General features: G+C 38.3%; 1 protein-coding gene across 1 annotated transcript; it reads left to right on the top strand.

Moving 5' to 3' along the window:
• Window positions 1-840: 840 nt before the first annotated feature.
• LOC107037808 (neurofibromin) lies at window positions 841-24,000 on the top strand. Its single transcript, XM_029126093.1, has 11 exons — window positions 841-922; window positions 3,620-3,947; window positions 4,774-5,246; window positions 6,437-7,099; window positions 9,256-9,859; window positions 11,199-11,240; window positions 11,904-16,563; window positions 18,225-18,924; window positions 19,161-19,363; window positions 21,158-21,568; window positions 23,190-24,000. The coding sequence occupies exons 1-11, from the start codon at window positions 863-865 to the stop codon at window positions 23,254-23,256; spliced, it is 8,211 nt and encodes a 2,736-aa protein (XP_028981926.1). The 5' UTR covers window positions 841-862; the 3' UTR covers window positions 23,257-24,000.
• Window positions 24,001-27,630: the final 3,630 nt, after the last annotated feature.

The following is a 27,630-nucleotide window of genomic DNA, read 5'->3' as shown; positions in this document are numbered from 1 at the left end:
GACCTTCCCCAACACCTCGAATCGCTCCAAAAATGCCTCCCCACCCGCCCAAAAACCCCCAATCCCCCCAATCCCAACCCCCATCTCCCCAAAATCCCAATTCCCGATTGACCCTGAATCAGCGGATCTCAAAAAGTCAATACCTTCCGTTATCAGCGAATGGCCCATAGAACGAACCTCATGAATGGCTTCTTCTCAAGAATGAAACCTGGGGAAGTAGATCCCCCTCCCGCCCCGCCCGCCCATTGGTCAGACAGTGCCCAGGAGTGGGGATAAAAATGCGTCGATGGGAATGCGCACGATGAATTCGCTCAAGACCAGCTTTCTTTCACCTCTCGCGGTTTATTACCCCTTAGTGTCAAAAACACCCCCATAATCATCGATCGAGAGTTAAAAAAACCCCGCAGACCCCAAAAAAATCGCCCACTCACTCATCACCTTAAGCGCAATTCCCTCTTCCGTTGATCAACTCCAATTTGACAATTTTTCCTCTCTCTCCCACACTCTCTCCCCTCTCTCTGACCGGCTGGATTGGTTATACGGGCAATACTCACGCCTGTTCCCCAACTTGACACAGCACACAAAATATATAGCCCCGGAGTGTTTGCTTGTAAAATAAATAACCACTATTTATTCATAATTTCTAAATTCCCCTTTTTCACGAGGAAGTGACGGAGTTTGGGCGACAGTGGGTGCATGTGTGGGGACGAGTGCTCGATGAAAATGGACCGGTCGGTTTATCAGTGTGTAAATAAACATGTGATGATGGAATTTCATTGATTGAAATACGTCAAAAGGGGCGGGGGGACGGGGTTTATAATAATTAGAGGAATTGTTCTGTTGGCTGTGGGGGGAGGAGGCCATGGGCACCCAGAAACCAGAGGAATGGGCCAACTTGCTGATTACGAGGTTCGAGGATCAGGTAGGATTGTTGATGGTAGTGGAATAAATGGGGGAATGGTGGGAGAGTTCAAATGATGAGTGTCGGAGGACAAGAATTAGTGCCAAATGAGTTTAGTCGGGAATTTTAGCTTTTTCAGGGGCAAACGATTGCTATTAGTTTGGAGAATGAATGGGGAACTACGAGAATTAATGGAATTTGAATAGACAATTTTAGGGGATTTTTATTGATATTTTATTGAACATTGTATTGGTTTATTTATTGCGTCGCTCGCTTAGGTTTTTTTAAAGGAAAATGTCCAATAGAAATTATTTTGGAAAAAAAACAGTAGATTTCTATCTTTCTATACACTTTTTCTATAAGAAGTCCTTGACGTGAATTTTCTACGTTTTTTCGACTTATTTTTTCACTCCTTCTGTTTTTCTTAACAAAATTCTTCTCTTTACTTCTCTTTTCATTGAAAAAATGAAACAAATAATCCTGATAATGGATGGAAAAGTATGGCAGATCAGTCAAACACATTTGATAGATGATTCTATTGGATTTTTATTGAACTTTTATTGAAAATCCTATTGGTTTATTTATTGCGTAGCTCGCTTAGATTTTTTAAAGGAAAATGTCCAGTAGAAACTATTTTGAAAAAAAAAACAGTAGATTTCTATCTTTCTATACAACTTTTTCTTTAAGAAGTCCTTGACGTGAATTTTCTACGTTTTTTCGACTTCGTTTTTCACTCCTTCTGTTTTTCTTAACAAAATGCTTCTCTTTACGTCTTTTTTCATTGAAAAAATGAAACAAAAAATCCTGATAATGAATGGAAAAGTATGACAGATCAGTCAAACACATTTGATAGATAATCCCATTGGATTTTTATTGAACTTTTATTGAAAATCCTGTTGGTTTATTTATTGCGTAGCTCGCTTAGATTTTTTAAAGGAAAATGTCCAGTAGAAACTATTTTGAAAAAAAAAACAGTAGATTTCTATCTTTCTATACAACTTTTTCTATAAGAAGTCCTTGACGTGAATTTTCTACGTTTTTTCGACTTCATTTTTCACTTCTTCTGTTTTTATTAACAAAATTCTGCTCTTCACTTCTCTTTTCATTGAAAAAATTAAACAAAAAATTCTAGTAACGACTGGAAAAGTATGGCAAATCAGTCAAACACATTTGAGAGATGATTCTATCGGATTTTTATTGAACTTTTATTGAAAATTCTATTGGTTTATTTATTGGGTCGCTCGCTTAGATTTTTTTAAAGGAAAATGTCCAATAGAAATTATTTTGAAAAAAAAACAGATTTCTATCTTTCTATACAACTTTTTCTATGAGAAGTCCTTGACGTGAATTTTCTACGTTTTTTCGACTTATTTTTTCACTCCTGTTTTTCTTAACAAAATTCTTCTCTTTACTTCTATTTTCATTGAAACAATCAAACAAAAGAATCGTGATAATCAAAGGAAAAGTATGACAGATCAGTCAAACACATTTGATAGATGATTCTATTGGATTTTTATTGAAGTTCTAGTAAAAATTCTATTAGTGTTGACTGATTTAATTACAGAATTCCTCAGCTTCCATGTGACCCTTTTGCTTGTCTTTTTTTTAAGGAATATGTCCAATAGAAACTATTTGACTCAAAAATCAGAAGATTTCCATCTTTCTGTACAACCGTTTCCATAGGAATTCCTCGGCATGAATTTTCCACGTTTTTTGCGCTCTTTTTTTCTTCTCTTTTCATTGAACAAATCAAACAAAAAAATTGAAAAATGGAGCTGAATACATTCTATAGAAAATCTCTCAATAGTTTGTATGAGATAATTGAAATCAATTGATTTTTTCTATAAAATATTTTCCATTCAACATTTCTGTTGAAAAATCCCGTCACAATAAACTCTGATAAATCTTATTGGATTTTTGATTGTGAAAATGGAATAATTCCCAAAAATTTGGATCCATCATTTCGAAGAGTTTTTTCCTCAATCGAACTGGTTATTTGAATACTCTTTCATTTTATACACTTCGTCAATTGGAAATAGAAATTATTTCAATCAGTATTCTTTCAATTCACACTGTTGAAATACTTCTATATATGATGCGCAACGAGTCTAAAATAGTAATTAGTCACAAGTATTCCAAATAGGTGACGGTGGGGCGATTATTTTTTGATACATTTGATGTTTCGCATTGAAACATTCACGTATGAAAAACTTTAATAGCAAAACCTAGCGAATTCGCTGGACAATACTATTCAAATGTTCAATAGAAAATATTTTATAGAAAAAGTCCATAGAGTTCGATTTTTCGATACAATTTATTTTATTGAGATATTTTCTATAGAATTTCTTCGGCTCAAATTTGCGAAATTTTTTTCATTTTATTTTTCTTTCTTTTCAATAGAAAATTTCGGTAGAATCGGCCAAAAAATGATAGTTTGTTTCATTTTTTATTATTAAAATGTTCAATAGAACATTTCAATAGACTCTGCCAAACACTACTAGAAAGTTCAGTAGAAATCCACTAGAATTCTCTAACGAATTCCCTAGGTTTTTCTATTAAATTGTTTCGTATATAGCTCATTAGGCTCTTTAACTGTCTCCATACTAACTACAGGAGTTGTTACAAATAGATCTGTACAAAAGATGACGATAAATTAGTGGAAATGAATCCCATCGTCAATTGTTGATAAAATTATTGGCAGTAACTGGGGTTTTTCAGCTGCCATGTCGTGCTGGGCCACAAACAACGAATTCCCGAGTGAACGAGGAGAAGAATCGAAAGTATTTGATCCAAATATCTAGGCACAGGTTCTCGCTGGTCATCGGAGGCTTGACGAAGATATTGCAGAGGGTCAATGAGATGCTCCCTGGTAACAGTGGGCAGAGGCTCTTTCATTACACTGAGCAGGAGAGGAATTGTTATGAGTCGATTATCATCGTTTTGGACACGCTGGAGCAGTGTCTCGCTAATCAGCCGAAGGATACTGCTAATAAGGACGAGACGATGAATGTAAAATTATTGCTGAGGCAGATCTGTCAGTTCATCAGTAAGTAAGAGATTTTTAACAAGTCTATTTTTCATATTCAAGTCTATTTTTGTCTATTGTTCACAATTTTCTGTAAAATAAACCACATGTTGTTGTCAACAGAAAAAATAACAAGAAGTAATTAATCCTCAAATGAGGGAATTCTGTCACTAATTTTCATTGACATGATCTTGAAAATCAGACAGATATCTCTATATATTATAAAAATCCAAATTGACTTCTGGTGATAAAAATTTGGTACCCGAAATTAAGACTCCCAAATTAAGAATCACAAGGGTGAAAATAAGGGTCTCGAGGGTCAGAATAAGGGTCATGAGGGTCAGAATAAGGGTCATGAGCACCAGATTAAGGGTAATGAGGGCCAGAATAAGAATCACGAAGATAGAATAAGGGTCATGAGGGTCAAATTAAGGGTCGTGAGGATCAGATTAAGGATAATGACGGCCATAATAAGGGTCACAAGGGTCAGAATAAGGGTCATGAGGGTCTGATTACGGGTCATGACGATCAGATTAAGGGTAATGAGGGCCAGAATAAGGGTCGTGAGGGTCAGAATAAGGATCACGAGGGTCAAAATAAGGGTCATGAGGGTCAGATTAAGGGTAATGAGGGTCAGAATAAGGGTCACGAGGGATTAGATTAAGGGTGTAAATAAGGGTCACAAGGATTACAGTAAGGGTCCAGAAAAGGATTATGGGGGTCAGAACAAGAATCATAGAGGTCATATGAAGCTTAAAATTCACCAATTATGAATGCATCCCTAAAAGCAAGAACGTTTTCTTCCCTAAATCGTTATCTCTAATCACCCCAATGCATTCTCTTCCAGACATAACAAACGACAGTCACCTGCACTCGCACATAAAGAATCTAGCGAGCAAAGTGCTGTTCGCCCTCAGCCTGAACTTCTTCTCCGCAGTATTCAACCGCATCTCTGACCACCTGCAAGAGCTCTCAGTGTGCAGCGAAGAGAACCCAGACTGCAGTGATATAGAACTAATTCAACATATCAACATCGACATAGACCGATTAATGCAACTGCTAACTGAAACAATCCAAAAATTTCGTCTGCTCAAGAAATCAGCCCATATCATCCTGATGAACTCCCTGGAGCGTGCCATCTGGAACTGGATGGACACGTATCCCCACGAGTTCTCTGACGTCCAGAAGAGGCCAAACGACAACCTAGCCAAAATCTGTGGTGAGCTCTTCGATGTTCTCGACTGTTTTGCGGAGAATAAGAAGGGTCGAGCAGCAGCTGTGTGGCCCCTCCAAATAATGCTACTGATTCTCTCCCCGAAGGTAATCAACTCATGCCATTTTCACACGTAGGACCAAAATTTTATGGGAAAACCCTCCAAATCGCTAGGAAACGGTATTGAGCTTTCTATTAGTTTGTGGCTGATTCTATTGACGATTTCTGTAGTTTATCTGTGAGTGTTTTCAGTAGAAATGTTCAATAGTAAATATTCTATAGAAATATGAATAGAATTATATTTTGATAAAACATACTAGGGGGCTACGCCCCCTCCTCGCTCCGCTCGCCAACCCCCATATGACCTCCATGATCATTATTCTGACTCTTGTGACCCTTAATCTGACCCTCGTGACCCTCATCATACCCCTCGTGATCCTTATTTTGACCCTTCATTTCGGACCCTTAAGTTTGAAGTCTTAATTTTGAACACCAAATTTTCATCACCAAAAGTCGATTTGGATTTTAACAATATAGAGATATTGGCACTCTTATTTAGACCCTGGTGACCCTTAGTTTCTGACCACCATAACCATTATTTGGAGCTTTAATTTGACCCTTGTGATCTTTAATATGACCCTTGAGACCCTCATTTGGATCCTTAATCTGACCCTTATGGCTCTTATTCTTGTAACCCTTAATCTTATGACCCTTATTCTTGTGATCCATCTTGCGACCCTTAATCTGACCCTCGTGACCCTTATTCTGACCAAAAGTCCATTTGGATTTTTACAATATAGAAATATACTGTAACCCGTGTGACCCTTAGTTTCTGTTCACTCTAACTCTTATTTGGATCCTTAATCTGACCTTTATAATCCTTAATATGAACCTTGTGACCCTCATTTGGATCCCTAATCTGACACTTGTTATCCTTATTGGGGCCCTTGATCTGAACCTTGCGGGCCTTATTCTCGTGATCCTTAATCTTGCGACCCTTAATCTGAGCCTCGTAACCCTTATTTCGACTCTCTTAACCCTTATTCTGACCCTTGTGGCCCTTATTCTGACCCTTGTGGCCCTTCTTCTGATCCTCACGACCTTATTTTGACACCGATGACCCTTATTTTCGACACCTTAATATCAAGTACCATTTTTTTATTACCAGAAGTCGATTTGGATTTTTCTAATATAGAGAGATTGTAAACAATGTACTTGACAGCTTTGTCCTTAGTCGTTTATCTCGTCATTTAATTCCAGGATAGAATAAAAAGCATTTTTATTTATCTATCCAAAGGTCCTAGAGGAGATTGTCAATGCAGATACAGGTGCCCCGTGCTCGCCAAAGCACTCAAAAAAGAAGCAGTTCATCGATGGTGTGAAACGAGGCCTAGTGATGCACGGCTCCAGTCGCCAATTAACCGAAGCAGCAGCTGTCACCTGCGTCAAACTCTGCAAGGCCTCCACCTACATCAGCAACCTAGACTCCAGCAACGTCATCTTCACCCTCGTCCAGCACGTGATGAGTGACCTGACAGGTCTCCTCTTCAACCCCAATAAACCATTCTCTAAAGGGGGCAGCTCTCTCTCTCAGGACATCGACCTGATGATCGACTGTTTCGTCAGTTGCTTCAGGATAAAACCCCACAACGACGAGATTCTCAAGATCTGCCTGAACCTCAATTCCCCGTCGATCTATCAGTTCATCCTCGTGAGCTCGTTGTACAGGATTGTCACACAGCCTAGGTTACCCTGGTGGCCTCAGATCGATCTCATTTACTCTAGAAGTCCAGAGCTGAGGAATATGTTCACTGATACGCTGAACAAAGTCACCCAGAGCTACATATCTCACACCCCTTTGAAGATGATTCAGAGCTTTACGATGAAGGGGAAGGAGCAGGGGAAGTACAAGGACAGGGGGGAGGAGATCACTAGTCACAAGAATCTACTGCTCTGGATGGTAAGACTGTTAATGCAAAATTAACGTCATTTCACGTGCAAAAAATTTCATAGCTAAACCGAGCGAATTCACTGGAAAATTCTGTTGGATTTCTATTAATCTTTCTATTGGTTTTTGATCCATTTGTTTCTATTTGAAATTTCCTTAGTCCTGTTCATTCTTTTTTAATAGAAATTCTCAATGAAAAATATTCAATTGAATTCGATTTTTCTGTAGAACTTACTCTATTGAAATATTTTCTGCAGAAAGCTCTCGGCTGAAATTTTCTCAATTTTTCCCTCGATTTTTTTATGAAATGAGAAGATAAATAGAGTGGAAATAACTTGGAAAATTCTTTTCGAGGAATTTCTATGGGAACTGTTTCAATAGAAAAAGGTTTATAGAAAGATGAAATTCTACTGATTTTTTTCCGTACAATTTTCTATTGGACATTTTTCATTTAAAAACACGTAGAAAGGTTATGGAATTCATCAATAGAATCGGAAAAAATTAAGGGAATTTTCACCAGAAGTTGAAAACCAATTCAATAGGATTTACTATCGAATTCGGTAGAGTTTTCTATTTTATTTTTTCAAAATGCTTTTTCACAAAAGAATGTCACCACTTCTGATCTGAGGCACACTTCATGATGCTAACTGACCGTCAATTTTAGGAATATTCAGTAATTATTTACCATCTTAATTGGTGGTGGATCATCGTCTATCTAGTTGAAAACTGACGGTCATTTTTGCATTCACTCATTTTTTTTGTCATTTTCTATCAATTAATTTCAAAGATTTTCTCAGAACTTTGGAAGAGGAAAGGTGGGGTAAAATGGAGCTAGCTAATTGCTCAATGAACTAAAAGAGAGAAATGCAAATGTGATGAAACTTATATTAATTTGGAACTGCATGAAATTAACTGAGAAATCGTATAGATTTGTTAATATTATCTCTCAAGAATTCTACGGAAGTTGAATTATAGACGAATAATCGTTTAAAATTTTTCATTTGATCAAACCCTTCACAAATGTTTTCTCATTAATTAAACGAAAGCTTTGGAATCACAGTGTTTTTTTTTAATAAATTGAATAGCCTTTGGGTAAGTCTCAGAGATTTGGAAGAGAGTGAGCTCTCATCTTCGACAAAATAATACTGTTATATTTATTAAAGTAATAACTCGAGATAAGTCGTAGAGGCGTATTTATTGACAGTTCTTCAGAATCCAAGATCAAAAAAAGAGTAAATTCGTCCTGAAGTTATCTCTCAACATTAGAATAATAATCATCAGTCCTTTATTTTACAAAAAAGAGGAAGAGGATAAATTAAACCATTCGATTCCGTAACAATACTTTGAAGAGAAAAATATAGAGTGCCCTATCTATAAATATAGAAAATTATCATGAAAATATATAGAAATATATAGAAATTTATCTACATATATGTAGGAATTTATTATAAAAAATTACCTATATAGAAATTTATCATAAAAATGTCGTCTTGTTATTCTTGCGTCATTAATTAAGACCCGGGTATACTATCTTTCGAACGTTATCTCGATGTTTTTTTTTCGTCTTTCGTCATCTGAAATTGTCAATTAAGTCCTGCATCATGCAGAAGTTTTGAAAAATTATGAATGAATAATCAAAAAAAGTAGAAGAAATTATTAATTTTGTCAAAGAGCATTTTTAATTTATATTCAGAATAAGTTGAATAACAAGAAATTGAAAAATGTATCTGATTTACGGTGACAAATGGCGGCCTGTCACCCAATATCATGCAGGGGGAAGACTGATTTCGTAAATCTTTTCCCACACTGCACAGAGACATTTATTACGGAAAAGGCTCTTTGAAAAAAGTTGTAATATTTTGGAGAATTTTTTAATCACACTTTTATCACATAAAAATGGCAGATGACTACATACCACTNACAGCGAATCAGATATTTGTAATTTCCACTTTTTTCAACTCATTCTGAATCTCAATTAAAAACGCTCTTTGAAAAAGTTCAGAATTTTTTCAATTTTTTTTATCATTCTATCATAATTTTTGGGAATTCCTACATGATGTACCACTCAATTGACAATTTTGAATCACGAAAGATGAAAAAATCCAGATAACATTCGAAAGACAGTACCCCCGGGCCTTAACTCATTATTTTTTTCGTTACATCCTCAGGTAAGGCTCATTCATACCGACCCCATGCTGATGCTGTACAATCACGGAAAGGCTGGGCATGAAATCCAGAGTTCAACTCTCGAGTTGATCAACGGACTCGTGTCTCTGGTGCATCAGCCAACGATGCTCGATATTGCTAATGAAGCTATGGAGGCACTTCTGGTTCTCCATCATCCTGATAAGATCAAGGCGTGGAACCCGGAGGCACCCATCAAGACCTTCTGGGACGTAAGCTCGCAGGTCCTTTTCTCGATATCTCAGAAGCTCATTCAGCATCAGATCGTCAATTACACGGATATCCTCAAGTGGCTGAGGGAAATCTTGGTCCGGCGGAATGCTTTTCTCTCTGAGAATAAGGATTATGCGAATGTGGGGAGTCAGATCGCCATCTGCAAGCAGGCGCATATCAAGTTGGAGGTGGTTTTTTTCATGTATCTCTGGAGTATCGATATGGAGGCTGTGTTGGTCGCTCTTTCGTGTTTTTCGTTGATCTGTGAGGAGGCCGAGATACGGTGTGGAAGTGATGAGGTCGCTGTCACTTGTCTTCTGCCTAATTATCATTTGTATATTGAACTCGCGCAGACGTCGTCGACGCTTACCACTGGTGAGTTAAATACATTGAGTAATTAATAGTGAAAATAGTTGCATGTCTAGCATTCTAAGATCGTGATAATGTCATGATAATGTCTGAAGGAACTGAACATTGTTGAGACTGATATCTTCGTAGAAGATGGAAGCATTCTTTATGTTCTAGTCTTTTGGATGATGACATTGAACTTTCCTGTTCAACAATTGAAAACAATTAAAATTGAAATTTTTTGAACAATTTCAAAGTTTCATGGAAGACTTTCATCATCTTTTAGATAAACCGTAAAAAGTTGACGATTGAAACTTTCATGAAAGTTTTACTGACATTATTCTGTAGATAACTTCAATGGAATTGAATAAAAGATGAGAATTTTTTGAATTATTAATTATCTCTTGTGGAATGTCACGAATATTCGCGTAACGAAATTTAATTCATTGCCACTTCTTTTTTATTCATGGTCTTTTAAGGTCATGAGAATGTCTGATAACGCATGAAAAAATTCAATAGAAAACCTGGACAATTCGCTAGAAAATTCTGTAGGATTTTTATTCGAATTTTATTGAAAAATTCTATTTGTTTTTTGCGCTGATTCTATTGAATATTCAATAAGAAAAATTCAATAGATTTCAAATTTCTGTTTGAATTTTTCTTTTACATTTTTTCTATTAGAATTATTGGGCACAACTTTTCTAAGTTTTGTCCGTTGGATTTTGTTTTGTTTTGCGTTTCAGAATCCGAGTGGAAAAAACTTTGAAAATTGATGCCCACGCATTCTTATAGAAAAAATCTCAAGAAAAAAATTCAAACAGAAATTCGAAATCTATTGACTTTTTCTTATCGAATATCCAATAAAATCAGCGCAAAACACGAATAGAATTTTCCAATAGAATTCCAATAGAAATCCTATGGAAATCCCATAGAATTCCTATAGAATTCCAATAGAATTTTTTAGCGAATTCGCTAGGTTTTCTATTGAATTTTTTCATGAGTGATGGAACTGAACATTATTGAGAATGATATCTTCGTGGAACATAGATACGTTCTCTATTATTTTGATTTTTTGCATGATGACATTGAACTTTCCTCTTCCATTGAAATTGTCTATAAAACAATTTCAAAGTTCCACTGAAGACTTTCATCACCTTTTAGATGAATCATGAAATCTTATCGATTGACAGTTTCATTGGAATTATTTCATAGACAATGTCAATGGAACTGAATAAAAAAAGAAAATTTTTTTTGAATGATTAATTATCTGTTTTGGGAAATTATGAAAATCTTGATTTAAGAAAAATTCACGAATTTTCACTCGGTCGTATTCATAACAATGCATTCTATTCCACTGGATATGCAGCTAGTGGAGAAAGTAGGATATGTTATCATGAACATAATCAAGGTAAGATGTATTCATAAATTTAATGATGAGATTTTAGTGGAACACCTTTCGAAATTCAAGAGTAATAGCGAAATTTATTTAGAGTAAAGTGAGATGTTGAAAACATTTTGAATACATTCTTCGTCTGTGAAGAGATATAATGCTTCATATACTAGAATTAGCACCCGAAAAATACACATAATGTCCCTCAGAAACACTGAGATTGAATTAACCCTCGATGTACATCTTGATGTTCATCCGTACGCATGAATTTTCTAAGTTTTTTTCACACGGATGCTGCAATGCAAAACAAAACAAAATATAGCGCAAAAAAATGAGGAAATCTCTGCCCATTCTAGCTAGCTCTATTTTATACTTATAATTTGAGTCATTGATTGTAGCTTCGCTACTAGATCCGTCCTTCGTCTCCATTTTGCTTCCCCAAATTCCTTTATTACATATCGATAACTCAAATATTTGCCATATCATTAAATTACCATTCAAATTCCTGCAAACATTGTCTATTGAATATTTTCTATTGAAAATTCCAGTAGAAAAATTGGAACTAGAATTAGCCAAAAACTAACAGAAAGTTCACTAGAAATCCACCAGAAGTTTCTAACGAATTCGTTATATTTTTCTATCAATTTTCTTCCCGCGTGTACCTTTAACCCTCGATCTCAGGTCGCGCAGCCCTCCAGAAGCGGATAATGGCGCTCCTCCGAAAGATCGAGCACTGCGTGAACGGTGTCCAGCCGGCCTGGGAGGAGACCTTCCGCAACTGGGAGTTCACGTGTCGCCAGTTGACCAACTACCCCAAGAACAAAACCGAAGACGGCCAAGTGGAGTCCTTCCACCGCAGCACAAGCAAACGCCGGGCGTCCCACCAGAACTCGGAGCACGAGCTGGAGGAGCAGATCAACGAATGGGCGAACATGACAGGCTTCCTCTGCGCCCTGGGTGGCGTCTGCCTGCAGCGAAAGTCCCCGAACCGTCCCATGTCCTCGGGCATCCTGCCGACCCCTGAACCCAAGAAGCCCCTGACAAAGTCCCAAGAGGTCTGCCTGGCCAACCCCAGCCAAGAAGTCCAATACTGTCCAGTGACGCAGTTTGTCTTCAACCTCCTGCGCCTCCTGATCTGCAACAACGAGAAATTCGGCGCCCAAATCCAGAAGCACGTGAAGGAGCTGGTGGGCCAGGAGATGAGCCCAGCGCTGTACCCCATCCTCTTCGACCAGATAAAAAGCATAGTCGAGAAGTTCTTCGACCAGCAGGGCCAGGTGATCGTGAACGACCTGAACACCCAATTCATCGAGCACACGATTTTCATAATGCGAAACGTCCTGGAGTCGAAGTCCGACCAGCCCTCGGAGTACCTGGGGATGACGAGCATCGAGGGAATGACCTTAGCAATAGTGAGATACGTTCGTCACCTGGACACGACAGTCTACGCAATCCACATAAAGACGAAGCTCTGTCAGCTTGTGGAGGCCATGATGAAGCGAAGGGACGACTTGGCCTTCAGACAGGAGATGAAATTCCGAAACAAACTGGTGGAGTACCTGACCGACTGGATAATGGACACAACCCACCATATAGGGTCTCCCCCAAACTCAGCAGACATGACAACGATCACTCGAGACCTCGAGCAGGCCTGCATGGAGGCAGTGGGTTCCCTCCTTCGAGGGCTGCCGCTGCAGCCGGAGGAGTCAGACAGGGGTGACCTCATGGAGGCCAAATCCCAGCTGTTCCTCAAGTACTTCAGCCTGTTCATGAACTCGTTGAACGACTGCAACGACGCTGCCAACGAGGAGAAGGAAGTCGTCTCGAGGCAGAGGCTGACCAGCGATAAGCTCTCGAGCCTTCGAAACGCGACCATTCAAGCCATGTCCAATCTCCTGAGTGCCAACATAGACAGTGGACTGATGCACTCCATCGACCTGGGGTACAACAGGGACCTTCAGACGAGGGCGGCCTTCATGGAGGTGCTGACAAAGATCCTGCAGCAGGGGACTGAGTTCGATACTCTAGCTGAGACAGTCCTGGCGGACAGGTTCGAGCAGCTGGTGCAGCTGGTAACAATGATCAGTGACAAGGGTGAGCTGCCCATAGCAATGGCCCTTGCCAACGTGATAACTTCGAACCAGATGGACGAGCTGGCGAGGGTATTCGTCACCCTCTTCGACGCCAAACACCTCCTCTCCCCTCTGCTATGGAACATGTTCTATCGCGAGGTCGAAGTCTCCGACTGCATGCAGACCCTCTTCAGGGGGAACAGTTTGGGCTCCAAGATAATGGCATTCTGCTTCAAAATCTACGGCGCCAGCTACCTCCAGAGCCTCCTGGAGCCCCTGATAACACCGTTAATAGAGGACTCGTCGACGAATTTTGAGGTGGATAGTGCGAGGATCGATGTGAACGAGAATATCGAGCAGAATGGACGAAACCTGATAGCACTCACCCAAAAAGTCTTCGACGCCATTGTCTCCTCGGCCGACAGATTCCCCCCACAGCTGCGCTCCATGTGCCACTGTCTCTACCAAGTGCTGTCCAAGAGGTTCCCCCAGTGTCCCCAGAACAACATAGGAGCAGTGGGAACAGTGATTTTTCTCAGATTCATCAATCCAGCTATAGTCTCCCCCCAGGAGATGGGGATTGTCAACAAACCAGTGCCTGTCCAGGTGAAACGAGGGCTCATGCTCATGTCCAAGATCCTCCAGAACATCGCCAATCATGTGGAGTTCAGCAAGGAACAGCACATGCTGCCATTCAACGATTTTCTTCGTCTCCACTTCGAGATCGGTCGACGATTCTTCATTCAGATAGCCTCAGACTGCGAAACTGTGGACCAAACCAATCACCCAATGTCCTTTGTGTCCGATGCAAATGTCCTGGCACTTCACAGATTACTCTGGAATCATCAGGAGAGGATTGGAGACTACCTCAGCAGCTCACGAGATCACAAAGCTGTTGGACGAAGACCTTTCGACAAAATGGCAACACTACTGGCTTACCTCGGACCCCCTGAGCACAAACCCGTTGACTCTCACCTCCTCTTCTCCTACGCAAGATGGTCCAGCATCGACATGTCCTCCACAAACTTCGAGGAGATCATGGTCAAGCACAACATGCACGAGAAGGAGGAGTTCAAGAGCATCAAGAGTCTCAATCTCTTCTACCAAGCTGGCACCTCTCGCCAGGGGAATCCGGTCTTCTACTACATCGCCCGCAGGTACAAGATCGGTGAGACCAACGGTGATCTGTTGATCTACCACGTAATGCTGACGCTGAAACCCTTCTGTCACGCCCCCTTCGAGCTCGTCGTCGACTTCACCCACACGTGCTCGGACAATCGCTTCAGAACGGAGTTCCTGCAGAAGTGGTTTTACGTTCTCCCCGAGGTGGCCTACGCCAACATCCACGCAGCCTACATCTACAATTGCAACAACTGGGTGAGGGAGTACACGAAGTACCACGACAGGATCCTGGCCCCCCTGAAGGGCAATCGAAAGGTCGTCTTCATAGACTCACCAGCGAGGCTCAACGAGGTGATCGAGCCAGAGCAGCAGAAGCTCCCAGGGGCCACCCTCACCCTCGACGAAGATCTCAAGGTCTTCACCAGTGCTCTGAAGCTGTCCCACAAGGACACCAAAGTCTCCGTCAAGGTCGGCCCCTCAGCGATCCAGATAACAGCCTCAGAGAGGACCAAAGTCCTGTCTCACCAGGTACTCCTCAACGACGTTTACTACGCCTCTGAGATCGAGGAAGTCTGCCTCGTCGACGACAATCAGTTCACGCTGACCATCTCCAACGAGGCAGGGCCGCTCTCGTTCATTCACAACGAGTGCGAAAACATTGTCCAGGCTGTTATCCACATCAGAAACCGGTGGGAGCTGTCCCAGCCGGACTCCATGTCAGTGCACACCAAGATCCGGCCTAAAGACGTGCCTGGCACCCTCCTCAACATGGCACTACTGAACCTGGGGAGCTCAGACCCCAATCTCAGGACAGCTGCGTACAACCAGCTGTGCGCACTGACAGCCACCTTCGACCTCAAGATCGAGGGACAACTCCTGGAGACCTCTGGCCTATGCATTCCATCCAACAACACTATTTTCATTAAACACTTGAGTGAGACTCTGGCTGCCAACGATCCACACCTCACCCTGGAGTTCCTCGAGGAGTGCATGCGGGGCTTCAAGGTCTCCACGATCGAGCTCAAACACCTCTGCTTGGAGTACATGACCCCGTGGCTGAAGAATCTCGTGAGATTCCACAAGCCCAACGACGAGGGGGGTAAGAGGCAGCGACAGGTCACGCAGATCCTCGAGAAGCTCATCATCCTGACCATTGAGGAGGTGGAGATGTATCCCAGCATTCAAGCCAAGATCTGGAGCACCATCGGTCGTCTTCCAGAGCTCATCGACACTGTTCTCGATAATTTCATTCAGAAGAGTGTGGGGTATGGCCTGGGCTCGCCAATGGTGGAGATAATGGCGGACACAGCAGTGGCTCTGGCCTCTGGAAATGTCCAGCTCGTCGCCAAGAAGATCATTGGGAGGCTCTGCAGGGTTGTCGATGCAACCTGCACCTCACCGACTCCTCTGCTCGAGCAGCACATGAAGTGGGATGACATCGCGATACTAGCGCGGTATCTCTTGATGCTGTCCTTCAACAATTGTCTGGATGTTGGGAAGCACCTGCCTTATCTCTTTCACACTGTCACCTTCCTCGTTTGCTCTGGGAGCTTGTCCATGAGGGCGTCCACTCATGGGCTTGTGATTAATATCATTCACTCGTTGTGCACCTGCAATTCTCCCTCGTTCTCGGAGGACACCTACAGGGTCTTGAGGATGAGCCTCGATGAGTTCTCGTTACCAAAATTTTATCTCTTGTTTGGCATCAGCAAGGTCAAGTCTGCTGCTGTGACTGCGTTCAGGTCCAGCTGCAGGCACTCCAGTGATAAGTGGTTCGCCAATGAAAGAACCACGTGTGGGGGACTGGATCGGGAGAGGCTGGCGCTGACAAGCCTGGAGGTCATCACTGATGCTCTGCTGGAGATCATGGAGGCGTGCATGAGGGACATCCCCAGGTGCGACTGGCTCAGGACTTGGACGTCTCTAGCCAAGAGCTTTGCGTTTTGCTTTAATCCGGCCCTTCAGCCTCGAGCGCTTATCGTGTTTGGGTGCATATCCAAGAGCATTACTGATCAGGAGATCAAGCAGCTGCTGAGGATTCTAGTCAAGGCTCTCGAGAGCTTCAACGATATTACTTTGCTGGAGGCCATCATCATGTGTCTGACGAGGCTGCAGCCCTTGCTGAGGCCGGAGTCTCCTATTCACAGGTAGTCATTGGAACTGTTGGATTATTTGAATAGGTATTTTCTCATATTTAGAAGGTACGCTGCCTGCGCGCTCCACTCCCCAACCCCCATCTGACTTGGGACCCTTAATCTGACCCTCAGGACCCTCATTTTGACCATTGATCATGATCATTTTCAGTATACCCCTCGTGACCTTTATTTTGACCCTTCATTTCTGACCCTTAATTTTGGAGTCTTAATTTCGAGCACCAAATTTTCATCACCAGAAGTCCAGTTGGATTTTTGCAATGTAGAGAGATATCAGACCCTTATATTGACCATTGTAAACCTTAGTTTCTGACCCCATGACCCTTATTTGGACCCTTAATCTAACCTTTGTGATCCTTAATCCTTAGCCTTTATGACCCTCATTTGGATCCTCAATTTGACCCTCATTATAACCCTCGTGACCCTTGGTTTTTGACCCCCATGTCCCTTATTTGGACCCTTACTCTGACCCTTGTAACCCTTGATCTGATCCTGGTGAGGTTTATTTAAAACTTTAATCTGACCCTTGTTACCCTTTTTTGGGCCCTTGACCCGATCCTTGCGACCCTTAATCTGACTCACATAACTGTTAATCACAGCCTTGGGACCCTTATCTGACCTTTGTAAATCGAAAACTGACCCTCATGACCCTTATTTTGACTCTCGAGACCCTTATTCTGACTCTCGTAACTCTTATTTTGACTCTCATGGCCCTTGTAACCCTTTATTTTGGAGTTAATCAAACCCTTGTTACCCTTAAAATTGTGACCCTTAATCTTGCAGTCCTTAATCTGGCCCACATAACCCTTAATCAGACCCTTGTGACCCTTATTTGGATCATTATTTTGATCCTTGTAATTCTTAATCTGATCCTCGTGATCTTTATTCTACCCCTCGGGACCCTTATTCTAACCCTCGTGCCCCTGTAACCCTTAATCTGATCCTGGTGACGCTTATTTAAACCTTTAATCTGACCCTTATTACGCTTTTTTGAGCCCTTGACCCGATCCTTGTGACCCTTAATCTGACTCACATAACTGTTAATCACAGCCTTGGGACCCTTATTCTGACCTTTGTAAATCGTAAACTGACCCTCGTGACCCTTATTTTGACCTTCGTGACCCTTATTCTGACTCTCATAACTCTTATTTTGACTCTCATGGCCCTTGTGGCCCTTTATTTTGGAGCTAATCAAACCCTTGTTACCCTTAAAATTGTGACCCTTAATCTGGCTCACATAACCCTTAATCAGACCCTTGTGACCCTTATTTGGATCATTATTTTAATCCTTGTAATTCTTAATCTGACCCTCGTGATCTCTATTCTACCCCTCGGGACCCTTATTCTAACCCTTGTGGCCCTTATTATGACCCTCGTGACCCTTATTCTGATTCGTAACCCTTATTCTAACCCTCGTAAGCCTTATTCTGACCCTCATAATCCTTATTCTGATCCTCATGACCCTTGCGATCGTTCATTTCGAAGGCTTAATGTCGAGTACCAAATTTTTATCACCAAAATTCGATTTGGATTTTTATAATATAGAGAGATACTGACCAATCGCCAATTAAAAATTTTCATTACATCGTTAATTTCCCCATTTGAATCACCCGATTATATTACAAAACTGATGATTACTTTCGATCCCCGCACAGGTACCTCTTCTGGGTGGCTAATTCAATTCTGCAGCTGGATGAGGCGCCTCTTTATGCCTCTGGCCTGGCCCTCCTCGAACAGAATCTCCACACCTTGGACTCACAGGGAATTTTCGATGATAAGAGTCTGGAGAAGGTGATGATGTCCACTAGGGAGCCTCTGGAGTGGCATTTCAAGCAGCTGGATCACGCTGTGGGGCTGTCTTTCAAATCCAATTTTCATTTTGCACTTGTGGGACACTTGCTCAAGGGCTACAGACATCCCACACCCACCACTGTCACCAGGACTGCAAGGGTGCTGACGATGCTCCTTGCTATCGTGGCGAAGCCCTTCATGAGGGATAAATTCGAGGTCACGCCGGAGAGTGTGGCTTATCTCGCTGCTCTGGTGCATGTGAGTGAGGAAGTCAGGAGCAGGTGTCATGTGAGGCACTCGTTGGGGAGAAATGTCACAGAGTCCAACTCGAGTGATTTTCTGGATGTGCTGGTGGCGAATGGACCTGATGTCAATCCTATGAACAATCTCACGAGTAGAAAGCAGAAGTCTTGGGATCTGCTGGATCAGAATGCCATCAGTCAGGCCAGACTGCAGAAGCCGCAAACTTCTCATCAGAGTGGGAGGACTTTGTTCAAGACGCAGAGGTCGTTCTCGGTGCCCACTACCAAGGAGGCGAAGGCTATCGATGAGGGCGAGGCGAAGGTAATTCAGCACGGACTAAAAAATTTAAGAGAAAAGCCTATCGAATTCGTTGGAAAATTCTGTTGAATTTCTATTGAACTGTTCTATTAGTTTTTGGCCGATTCTATTGAAATGTTCAGAAAAAGTCAATAGAATTCAATTTTTCTATGTAACTTATTCTATTGAGATATTTTCTGTAGAATTTCCTCGGCTCAAATTTTCCCAGTTTCCCAAATGTGAACTCCTGCGTTTTTCAGAATCGAAGCATGAGAGTCAGTGTCAGCAACGAGAATAATGTCCTTTTGGATCCAGAGGTGCTCACTGATTTTTCAACGCAAACGCTTGTTCTCACGATCCTAGCGACTTTGGTGAAGTACTCCACTGATGAGAATGAGACGAGAATACTTTACGAATACCTTGCAGAGGCCTCTGTCGTGTTTTCGAAAGTCTTCCCAGTCATGTGAGTAAATCGATGAACAATATATTGTAATTTAGCTCCTATAATTGTCCTAGGATTCATCTCGGAAACAATCTAAAAAAAATGTCTTGAAATTTCTTGTGAGAATGAAATTTCTAAAAAAATAAACTCCTGAATTTTTCTTTCAAAACATTCATTGTTGAGACGATTCGACATTTAAAAAAAACGAACGATCTCTTGAAAAAATAATAATGACTCATATTTTGTACAAAAAAAATGTAAGCAATGGTCCACGCATGAAAAAATTCAGTAGATAACCTAGCGAATTCGCTAGAAAGTTCTATTGGAATTTTGTGGGGTTTCTATACGATTTCTATTGGAATTCTGTTGAAAAATTCTACTTGTTTTTTGCGCTGATTCTATTGAATACTTAATAAAAAAAGTCAATAGATTTCTATTTTCTGTTTGAATGTTCTTCTTCGAGTTTTTCTATTAGAATTATTGGCCACAAATTTTCTAAGTTTTTCCGTGAGATTTGGCTTTGTTCTGCATTACGGAATCCGAGTGGAAAAAAATTTGAAAATGGACGAGCAAGCATTCTTGTAGAAAAAGTTTCAAGAGAAAAGTTCAAACAGAAATTCGAAATCCATTGACTTTTTCTTATCGAATGTCCAATAGAATCGGTGCAAAAAACAAATAGAATTTTTCAATAGATTTCCAATAGAAACCCCATAGAATTCCCATAGAATTTTCTAGCGAATTCGCTAGGTTTTCTATTGAATTTTTTCATACGTGATGGAACTGAACATTATTGAGAATGAATTAATAATGCTTGATATCTACATAAAAAATAGATAAGTTCTCTATTTTTTTTATTTTTCGCATTCTTATAGGAAAAATATCAAGAGAAAAATTCAAACAGAAATTCGAAATCCATTAACTTTTTCTTATCAAATATCCAATAGTATCAGTGCAAAAAACAAATAGAATTTTTCAATTGAAATTCTATAGAAATCCTATAGAATTCCTATAGATTTTCCATAGAATTTTCTAGTGAATTCGCTAGGTTTTCTATTGAATTTTTTCATACGTGATGGAACTGAACATTATTGAGAATGAATTAATAATGCTTGATATCTTCATAAAAAATAGATAAATTCTCTATTTTTTTTATTTTTCGCATTCTTATAGGAAAAATCTCAAGAAAAAAATTCAAACAAAAATTCGAAATCCATTAACTTTTTCTTATCAAATATCCAATAGAATCAGCGCAAAAAACAAATAGAATTTTTCAATAGAAATCCTATAGAAACCCTATAGAATCCTATAGAATTCCGATAGAATTTTCTAACGAATTCGCTAGGTTTTCTATTGAATTTTTTCATACGTGATGGAACTGAACATTATTGAGAGTGAATTAATAATGCTTGATATCTTCATAAAAAATAGATAAGTTCTCTATTTTTTTTATTTATCGCATTCTTATAGGAAAAATATCAAGAGAAAAATTCAAACAAAAATTCGAAATCCATTAACTTTTTCTTATCAAATATCCAATAGAATCAGCGCAAAAAACAAATAGAATTTTTCAATAGAAATCCTATAGAAACCCTATAGAATCCTATAGAATTCCGATAGAATTTTCTAACGAATTCGCTAGGTTTTCTATTGAATTTTTTCATACGTGTCATGATTGGAAAAAGTTCTGATTTGTATTCATGAAAGCGAAATAATAAAATTCTTTGATGATTTCCCCATTTACGTACCTACAATAGAAATTTAATGAAATTTCTCAGAGAAAGAAAGCTACTTCATAAATTACTAATTTTTCTCCAGCAATAATTTGCTAGATGCAAAAATCACCAGTGTTCTGTCATCCTGCCACGATCAAGTGATCGTAAGTGCAGTTCAGGCCATAATCCAGAACATGATAGCTTGTGATGATACGGGTCAACAGCTCCACTACCTCCAGAGTTGTGGATTTGGAGGTCTCTGGAGGTTTGCAGGGCCCTTCGCCAAGTGCAATCGCACAGCTGAGAGCGCTGAGTTATTCGTTAATTGTCTCGAGGCCATGGTGGAGACGTGTCTGCCCACTGAGGAGAATGAAATTCTCAACAGTGAGTCGTCGATTGAGAGTGAGAGGAAGAATGATAATGTACAAATGCAGGGGAAGAATGCTCCATTGAGAGGACGAAATCATTCTCAGGAAATTAGTTCAAAAGAAGCTTCGTCTTCTGGACCAAGAGAGTAAGTTTATTATCATTAACAGAGGAAAAAAGTTTCAGTTTTGAAGGGTATACACCCCTCCTTTGTGTGGCCCTATGGTCCTAGAATTTAACAAATGCGATAATTCTGCAATCCAGTGGTTTTTCAGTCATTTTTAATAATAATGATCTTGAAAATTGGAGGGAAATTTCTCATTTCCAGGAGTATTCACATCCAATTTTAAATAACTTTTCATTAGAACACGTACGGAAAAATTGAATAGAAAAATTTTGCGAATTCGCTATAAAATTTCATTGGAATTCTCTAGAATTTCCTAGAATTTTAATAAAATCCCAATAGAATTTCTGGAGAATTCCAATAGAATTTTCTAGCGAATACGCTAATTTTTTTCTATTGAATTTTCTCATACGTGAATTCATCAGCTTTTTCAGCATTTTACTCTTCAAATATTCAACACGAAATTTTTTATTTTTGGAAATTTTCAATTTGCATTTTTTTCCGCTCATAAAATACTTGTCTATTATGATTGAAAAATTGTGTTTCATTCAAAGAAGATAAAATAATAATAATGATGATAATAAAAAAATCAAGGTGATTGAAAAAATGCACAATCTAAACACCAGTGACTAATTTTCTTATGAGATGAACCTCTGAATAAAAATTGAGTTTTCTCATACATGAATTCATCAGCTTTTTCAGCATTTTACTCTTCAAATATTCAACACGAAATTTTTTATTTTTGGAAATTTTCAATTTGCATTTTTTTCCGCTCATAAAATACTTGTCTATTATGATTGAAAAATTGTGTTTCATTCAAAGAAGATAAAATAATAATAATGATGATAATAAAAAAATCAAGGTGATTGAAAAAATGCACAATCTAAACACCAGTGACTAATTTTCTTATGAGATGAACCTCTGAATAAAAATTGAGTTTTCTCATACATGAATTCATCAGCTTTTTCAGCATTTTACTCTTCAAATATTCAACACGAAATTTTTTATTTTTGGAAATTTTCAATTTGCATTTTTTTCCGCTCATAAAATACTTGTCTATTATGATTGAAAAATTGTGTTTCATTCAAAGAAGATAAAATAATAATAATGATGATAATAAAAAAATCAAGGTGATTGAAAAAATGCACAATCTAAACACCAGTGACTAATTTTCTTATGAGATGAACCTCTGAATAAAAATTGAGTTTTCTCATACATGAATTCATCAGCTTTTTCAGCATTTTACTCTTCAAATATTCAACACGAAATTTTTTATTTTTGGAAATTTTCAATTTGCATTTTTTTCCGCTCATAAAATACTTGTCTATTATGATTGAAAAATTGTGTTTCATTCAAAGAAGATAAAATAATAATAATGATGATAATAAAAAAATCAAGGTGATTGAAAAAATGCACAATCTAAACACCAGTGACTAATTTTCTTATGAGATGAACCTCTGAATAAACGTGTAGAACATCTGTGAATAAGATTTAGAAACGTTTTGGCTCTGATGATCAGGGATTTTATCCCTAAATTTCAGTGACAACAATTAGTAATGCTTGATGTATTCCTGAAAACTGAAACTTGTTTTCTTATTATTCGGTTTTTTTATTATTCGCGTTCTAATAAAAATGAATTTATCAGATTTCATGTCGATAATAAAAGGGAATCAACGGTTTCTACCCACGTGAACAACATCTCTAATTCATAGCGTTTATTGCAAAACTCTCGACACTTTGAGGCTGGCTACAGCCGGGTGAACAGACTCCATGACACCAAGGAACCCCGGTCATTCAGGTGATGATGGACAAACCAATGACAGCATTTATGTATCGTTTATAGGAAGGGTGTGAAGCTTTAAATTGAATTGTTTTTAATTTTAGGGGAATTATTAGTTATTTTAGGAGGGAAGTGGTAGATCGAGATGAGCCAATTTCAATTATTTCAATTATTCAATTATTTGCGTAAAAAAAGGCGTGAAGAAAATTTGGATATTTTCTTTGCATTCAGAGATATTTATGGTAATGAAAAATCTCGAATTTATTGAGTTATAGACTTATAATTGAATTTATAGACTCTCTTTTTTGTTAAAGATTTGGATCTGAAGGGAAATAGGGATTTTTTGTGTATATTATTCCTCTTATGGAGCTTTCATTTCACTCCAGGAAAATTGAATTATTTCTCCTATATTCGTAAACACTCATGAGAGAATCTGAATAATTGAATCTTTATTCAATGACTCCAGAAGTGAACTGAAAAAATTCTTAAAGGGAGATCGCACTGAAATTTCACAATCGAAGAGACCTTTCACATATGGAAAAATTCAATAGAAACCTCAGTGAATTCGCTAGAAAATTCTATCGGAATTCTCTCAACATTCGATTGGGAGACAATTTTTTCAACTTTTTACGAAAAACTATTTTGTTGAATATCTCCCAAATTGCTGGTTCAATTAATTTTTTTTAATATTCGTCTTATTTCGTTATATTCTGAATAAATGATTCGAAAAATCTGAAAAAATTCCTACTTCAATGTTTTCAAGTGTAATTGAATATCACTAGTTTTTCCAAATTTTCATATCAGCCAATTTCGAGAAAAAAATGCAAAAACTCAGAAAATATAAATAAATTTTTTAAAAAGCTCGTACGATGTTCCGTTTGTGTACATATTATGTCTGTATGAACTAAAATTAGAGTCAATCGGTTGAGAATGACGTCCCGAGGACTCTTCCTGATCAATAAAAAAATCAAAACCTAATTTTTCTTATTCTTTACATCAAAATTGAAGTAGTAAACTCATCAGCATAATGAAATCACTAGCGATTTTAAAAATTCAGTGTGGTCTCTCCTAAAAATGCAAGAGCAGTCAAAATCCCCGAGATAAATTGACGCATCTCGCTCCATCACTTCTGCTACATGTCTATTCTATCCTTTTGTCGTTGAAAACGCACAGGAACTTGGCTTTGTATTTAATTTCTCATCGTGCAGATGAAATTAATTTTTTATTCCATTGGAGTGTGGATCTGTATCCCTGGAGACATTGACTTTAGCATTGAGTACCAAGACCAATGACGACTCGATTATTTTCCACCGATTGTATAATACACCTTAGACTTATGAACAAATGAAAATTATTCAACGAGAGAAATGTGGAGAACGACAAGTCCTGAGCCTTCTCGTGTAGCAACTGAAAATAGAAGTTAGAGTAATTTTTAAATAAATGCAATTTCGTATGCGGCCTATTACCGTACTACAATCCGTAATTAGTATTGTAGGTCGTTCGTATAATCAATGTGATGTATTTACTAAAAATTTTAATGCCAATATCAATGAATCGTTTTTTAAACCTAGTGAATATGGTTATTTAATTATATTTTGATTGTTTTTTCTTTTTTACCAGATGAGTATTAAATTTCTTGCTAACGGATTACAATCTCTTTAAGGATATCCAAGTATCTTTTACAGTTTTGTACAGACCATATTATACATTCAACCATTTTCAATCATCAAATTTGTCAATTAACTTGCGTGTGAAAATTTTGGAAAACATCATGAATATTCAGCGTCATTCCAGTAACATTTTGCAAGAAATTATTATTTTTTTAAACATTAGTTGTTTGTAAACAAATGATTGAAATTGTTTAAACTTTCGGGAACTTTATTTGTTCAGACATGAAATCGATTTCTGGTAAAATTCTGAATATGAATAAATATGTTGCGATTCCGAGCAAATGATTTTTATAGTGGAAGATTGATTGTTTGTAATTTATTTATAGAAAATGCTCGTAATTTTCAAAAATTGCAATTTTTTAATGATTTCATCAATCTTCTTCCGAAAATAAACTTTCTAATTTTTTTTTAAACGTTTTTTTTAAAATGTTTTCTAACGATTCAATATCGAGATCCACATTCAATAATTATTTTCATGATTTTTGTTTTTTTGAACATTCGTTGTTTATAGAGAAATAATTGAAATTATTTAAATTTTCGAAAACCTAATTTTTTTAGGCACGAAATCGATTTCTGGTAAAATTCTGAATATGAATAAATTTGTTTCGATCCCGAACAAATTATTTTTATGGTGGAAAATTGATTGTTTATAAATTATTTATGGAAAATGCTCGTAATTTACAAAAAAATGAAATTTTTAAATTATTTCATCAATCTTCTTCCAAAAAATGAATTTATCATTTTTTTCAGATTCTTAAAATGTTTTGTAACGATTCAATATTGAGACTCAAATGAAAGTTCTAATGTTCGACTACAAAAGTAGAAAAACATTGCACTGAACAACAAATAGCCAAAGTACTTGGATATCCTTAACAAAGTTTTATTTTTCATTCAACTAATTTACTTCATTTTAAAATTGTTTATTAATTTTCTTGATCCATTACTTTCTCCAAGATTGAACGCACATGCTTTCGCTCACTGAGTCTTTCCATTTCGGTTTTTCTGGTTTTTCGATTTTCAATTTTGACGATGATGAGGAAATATCACTATTGTTATTATTCATTCGTTGATATTGATTAACAATGAACACCAATTTAAGATCGCAGGCGAACTTTAATGGATTGCAAATATGAGATTTGAGGATGTCATGAGTGAAGAGAAAAGTTACAATATTCAACTTACGTTGAAACCATCAGCAATTTTTATGACGTACTGAAAGTTATTTTGTTGATAGAAGGAAATGAAGTGTTTTGTTGAACCCGTGAACATTCACGTGAATGTTCAGTGCTTCCCCATGGCATCCTCATGCAATGGATGAACATGACGCAAATTAGAATGCGTGCCACGTCCACCGTGAAACCCCCATAACTTCAATGTGAATAACGAACTTGAAAAACCCAATCAACTGCTAAACCCCGAATGTCGGTATGAATGGAAAAATAACAGAACCAACGACACCATGTACGAATAAAAATATTTCTGCTTACTCAATGATTTTTGTAATAAACCTATAATTCCAAAGAAATACATAATTTTTCTTCTGTCTCTTGCATCCACTCGGCAAACAGATCCTACGTTAAATGAAAGATCTTAACTAAAATATAACGCATTCCACACGCAAGTAGGTGAAAAGCTGTTTACACTTTCTTTATTTCAATAGAAAAAACTTGATCGTGCGATGATGAAGTTCCTCGTCCAGTCCGATGAAATGAAGCTCCAGAACACTCATCCCTCCTTCCCCAAGAATACGACAATATTAAGAAGATTGATCCAACGATCAATCAATTGAAGAACTATTCCACTTATTGAGTTTTGAGTTGAGGCTTTCGCAGCCAACATTATTATTCATTGTTATAGCTTCCGGATGGATGCCGCGTCTAGATTCAGCTTTTCGCCGACGTTTCACAAACATGTCCCCGTTGTAAGGAAGTCCTTATACCCCCCCGACCCCTGGAGGGGGGTAACCCAGCCAATCAAGATGTTTTTAATTGATCAACTGGTCAATTAAAAAAAAATCCACTCATTTCATAATCTCAAAAAAATCAAGAGGGTAAATGCAACTTCAATGCGAATAACGAACTAGGAAAACCCCATCAATTAAAAAAATAACAGAACCAACGACACCATGTACGAATAAAAATATTTCTGCTTACTCAATGATTTTTGTAATAAACCTATAATTCCAAAGAAATACATAATTTTTCTTCTGTCTCTTGCATCCACTCGGCAAACAGATCCTACGTTAAATGAAAGATCTTAACTAAAATATAACGCATTCCACACGCAAGTAGGTGAAAAGCTGTTTACACTTTCTTTATTTCAATAGAAAAAACTTGATCGTGCGATGATGAAGTTCCTCCACCGCATCGTCCCCCATTTCTCCCCGCTCCAGTCCGATGAAATAAAGTCCCAGAACACTCAATTCCTCCAACAATCATCCCACTGAAGGTCTATTCCACTCATCTCTCAATCTCCAAAAAAAAAAAATTAATAAAAACGGCAAATGTGTCGTGACATTCTGGTAGAGCGGCTTATGAACATTACAAACATATCACAAAATCCTGAACAAATTGCATTTCGCGATGACCGTATACGTTTCACAAAAAGAAAAAGATTTTACTCAGTCGTCACAGGTA

Source organism: Diachasma alloeum, unplaced genomic scaffold, assembly GCF_001412515.2.
Source record: "Diachasma alloeum isolate Michigan unplaced genomic scaffold, Dall2.0 Dall_scaffold_00271, whole genome shotgun sequence".
Lineage (NCBI taxonomy): Eukaryota > Metazoa > Arthropoda > Insecta > Hymenoptera > Braconidae > Diachasma > Diachasma alloeum.
Note: the sequence above shows the minus strand (reverse complement) of the source record. Positions and strands in the feature narration are given on the sequence as shown.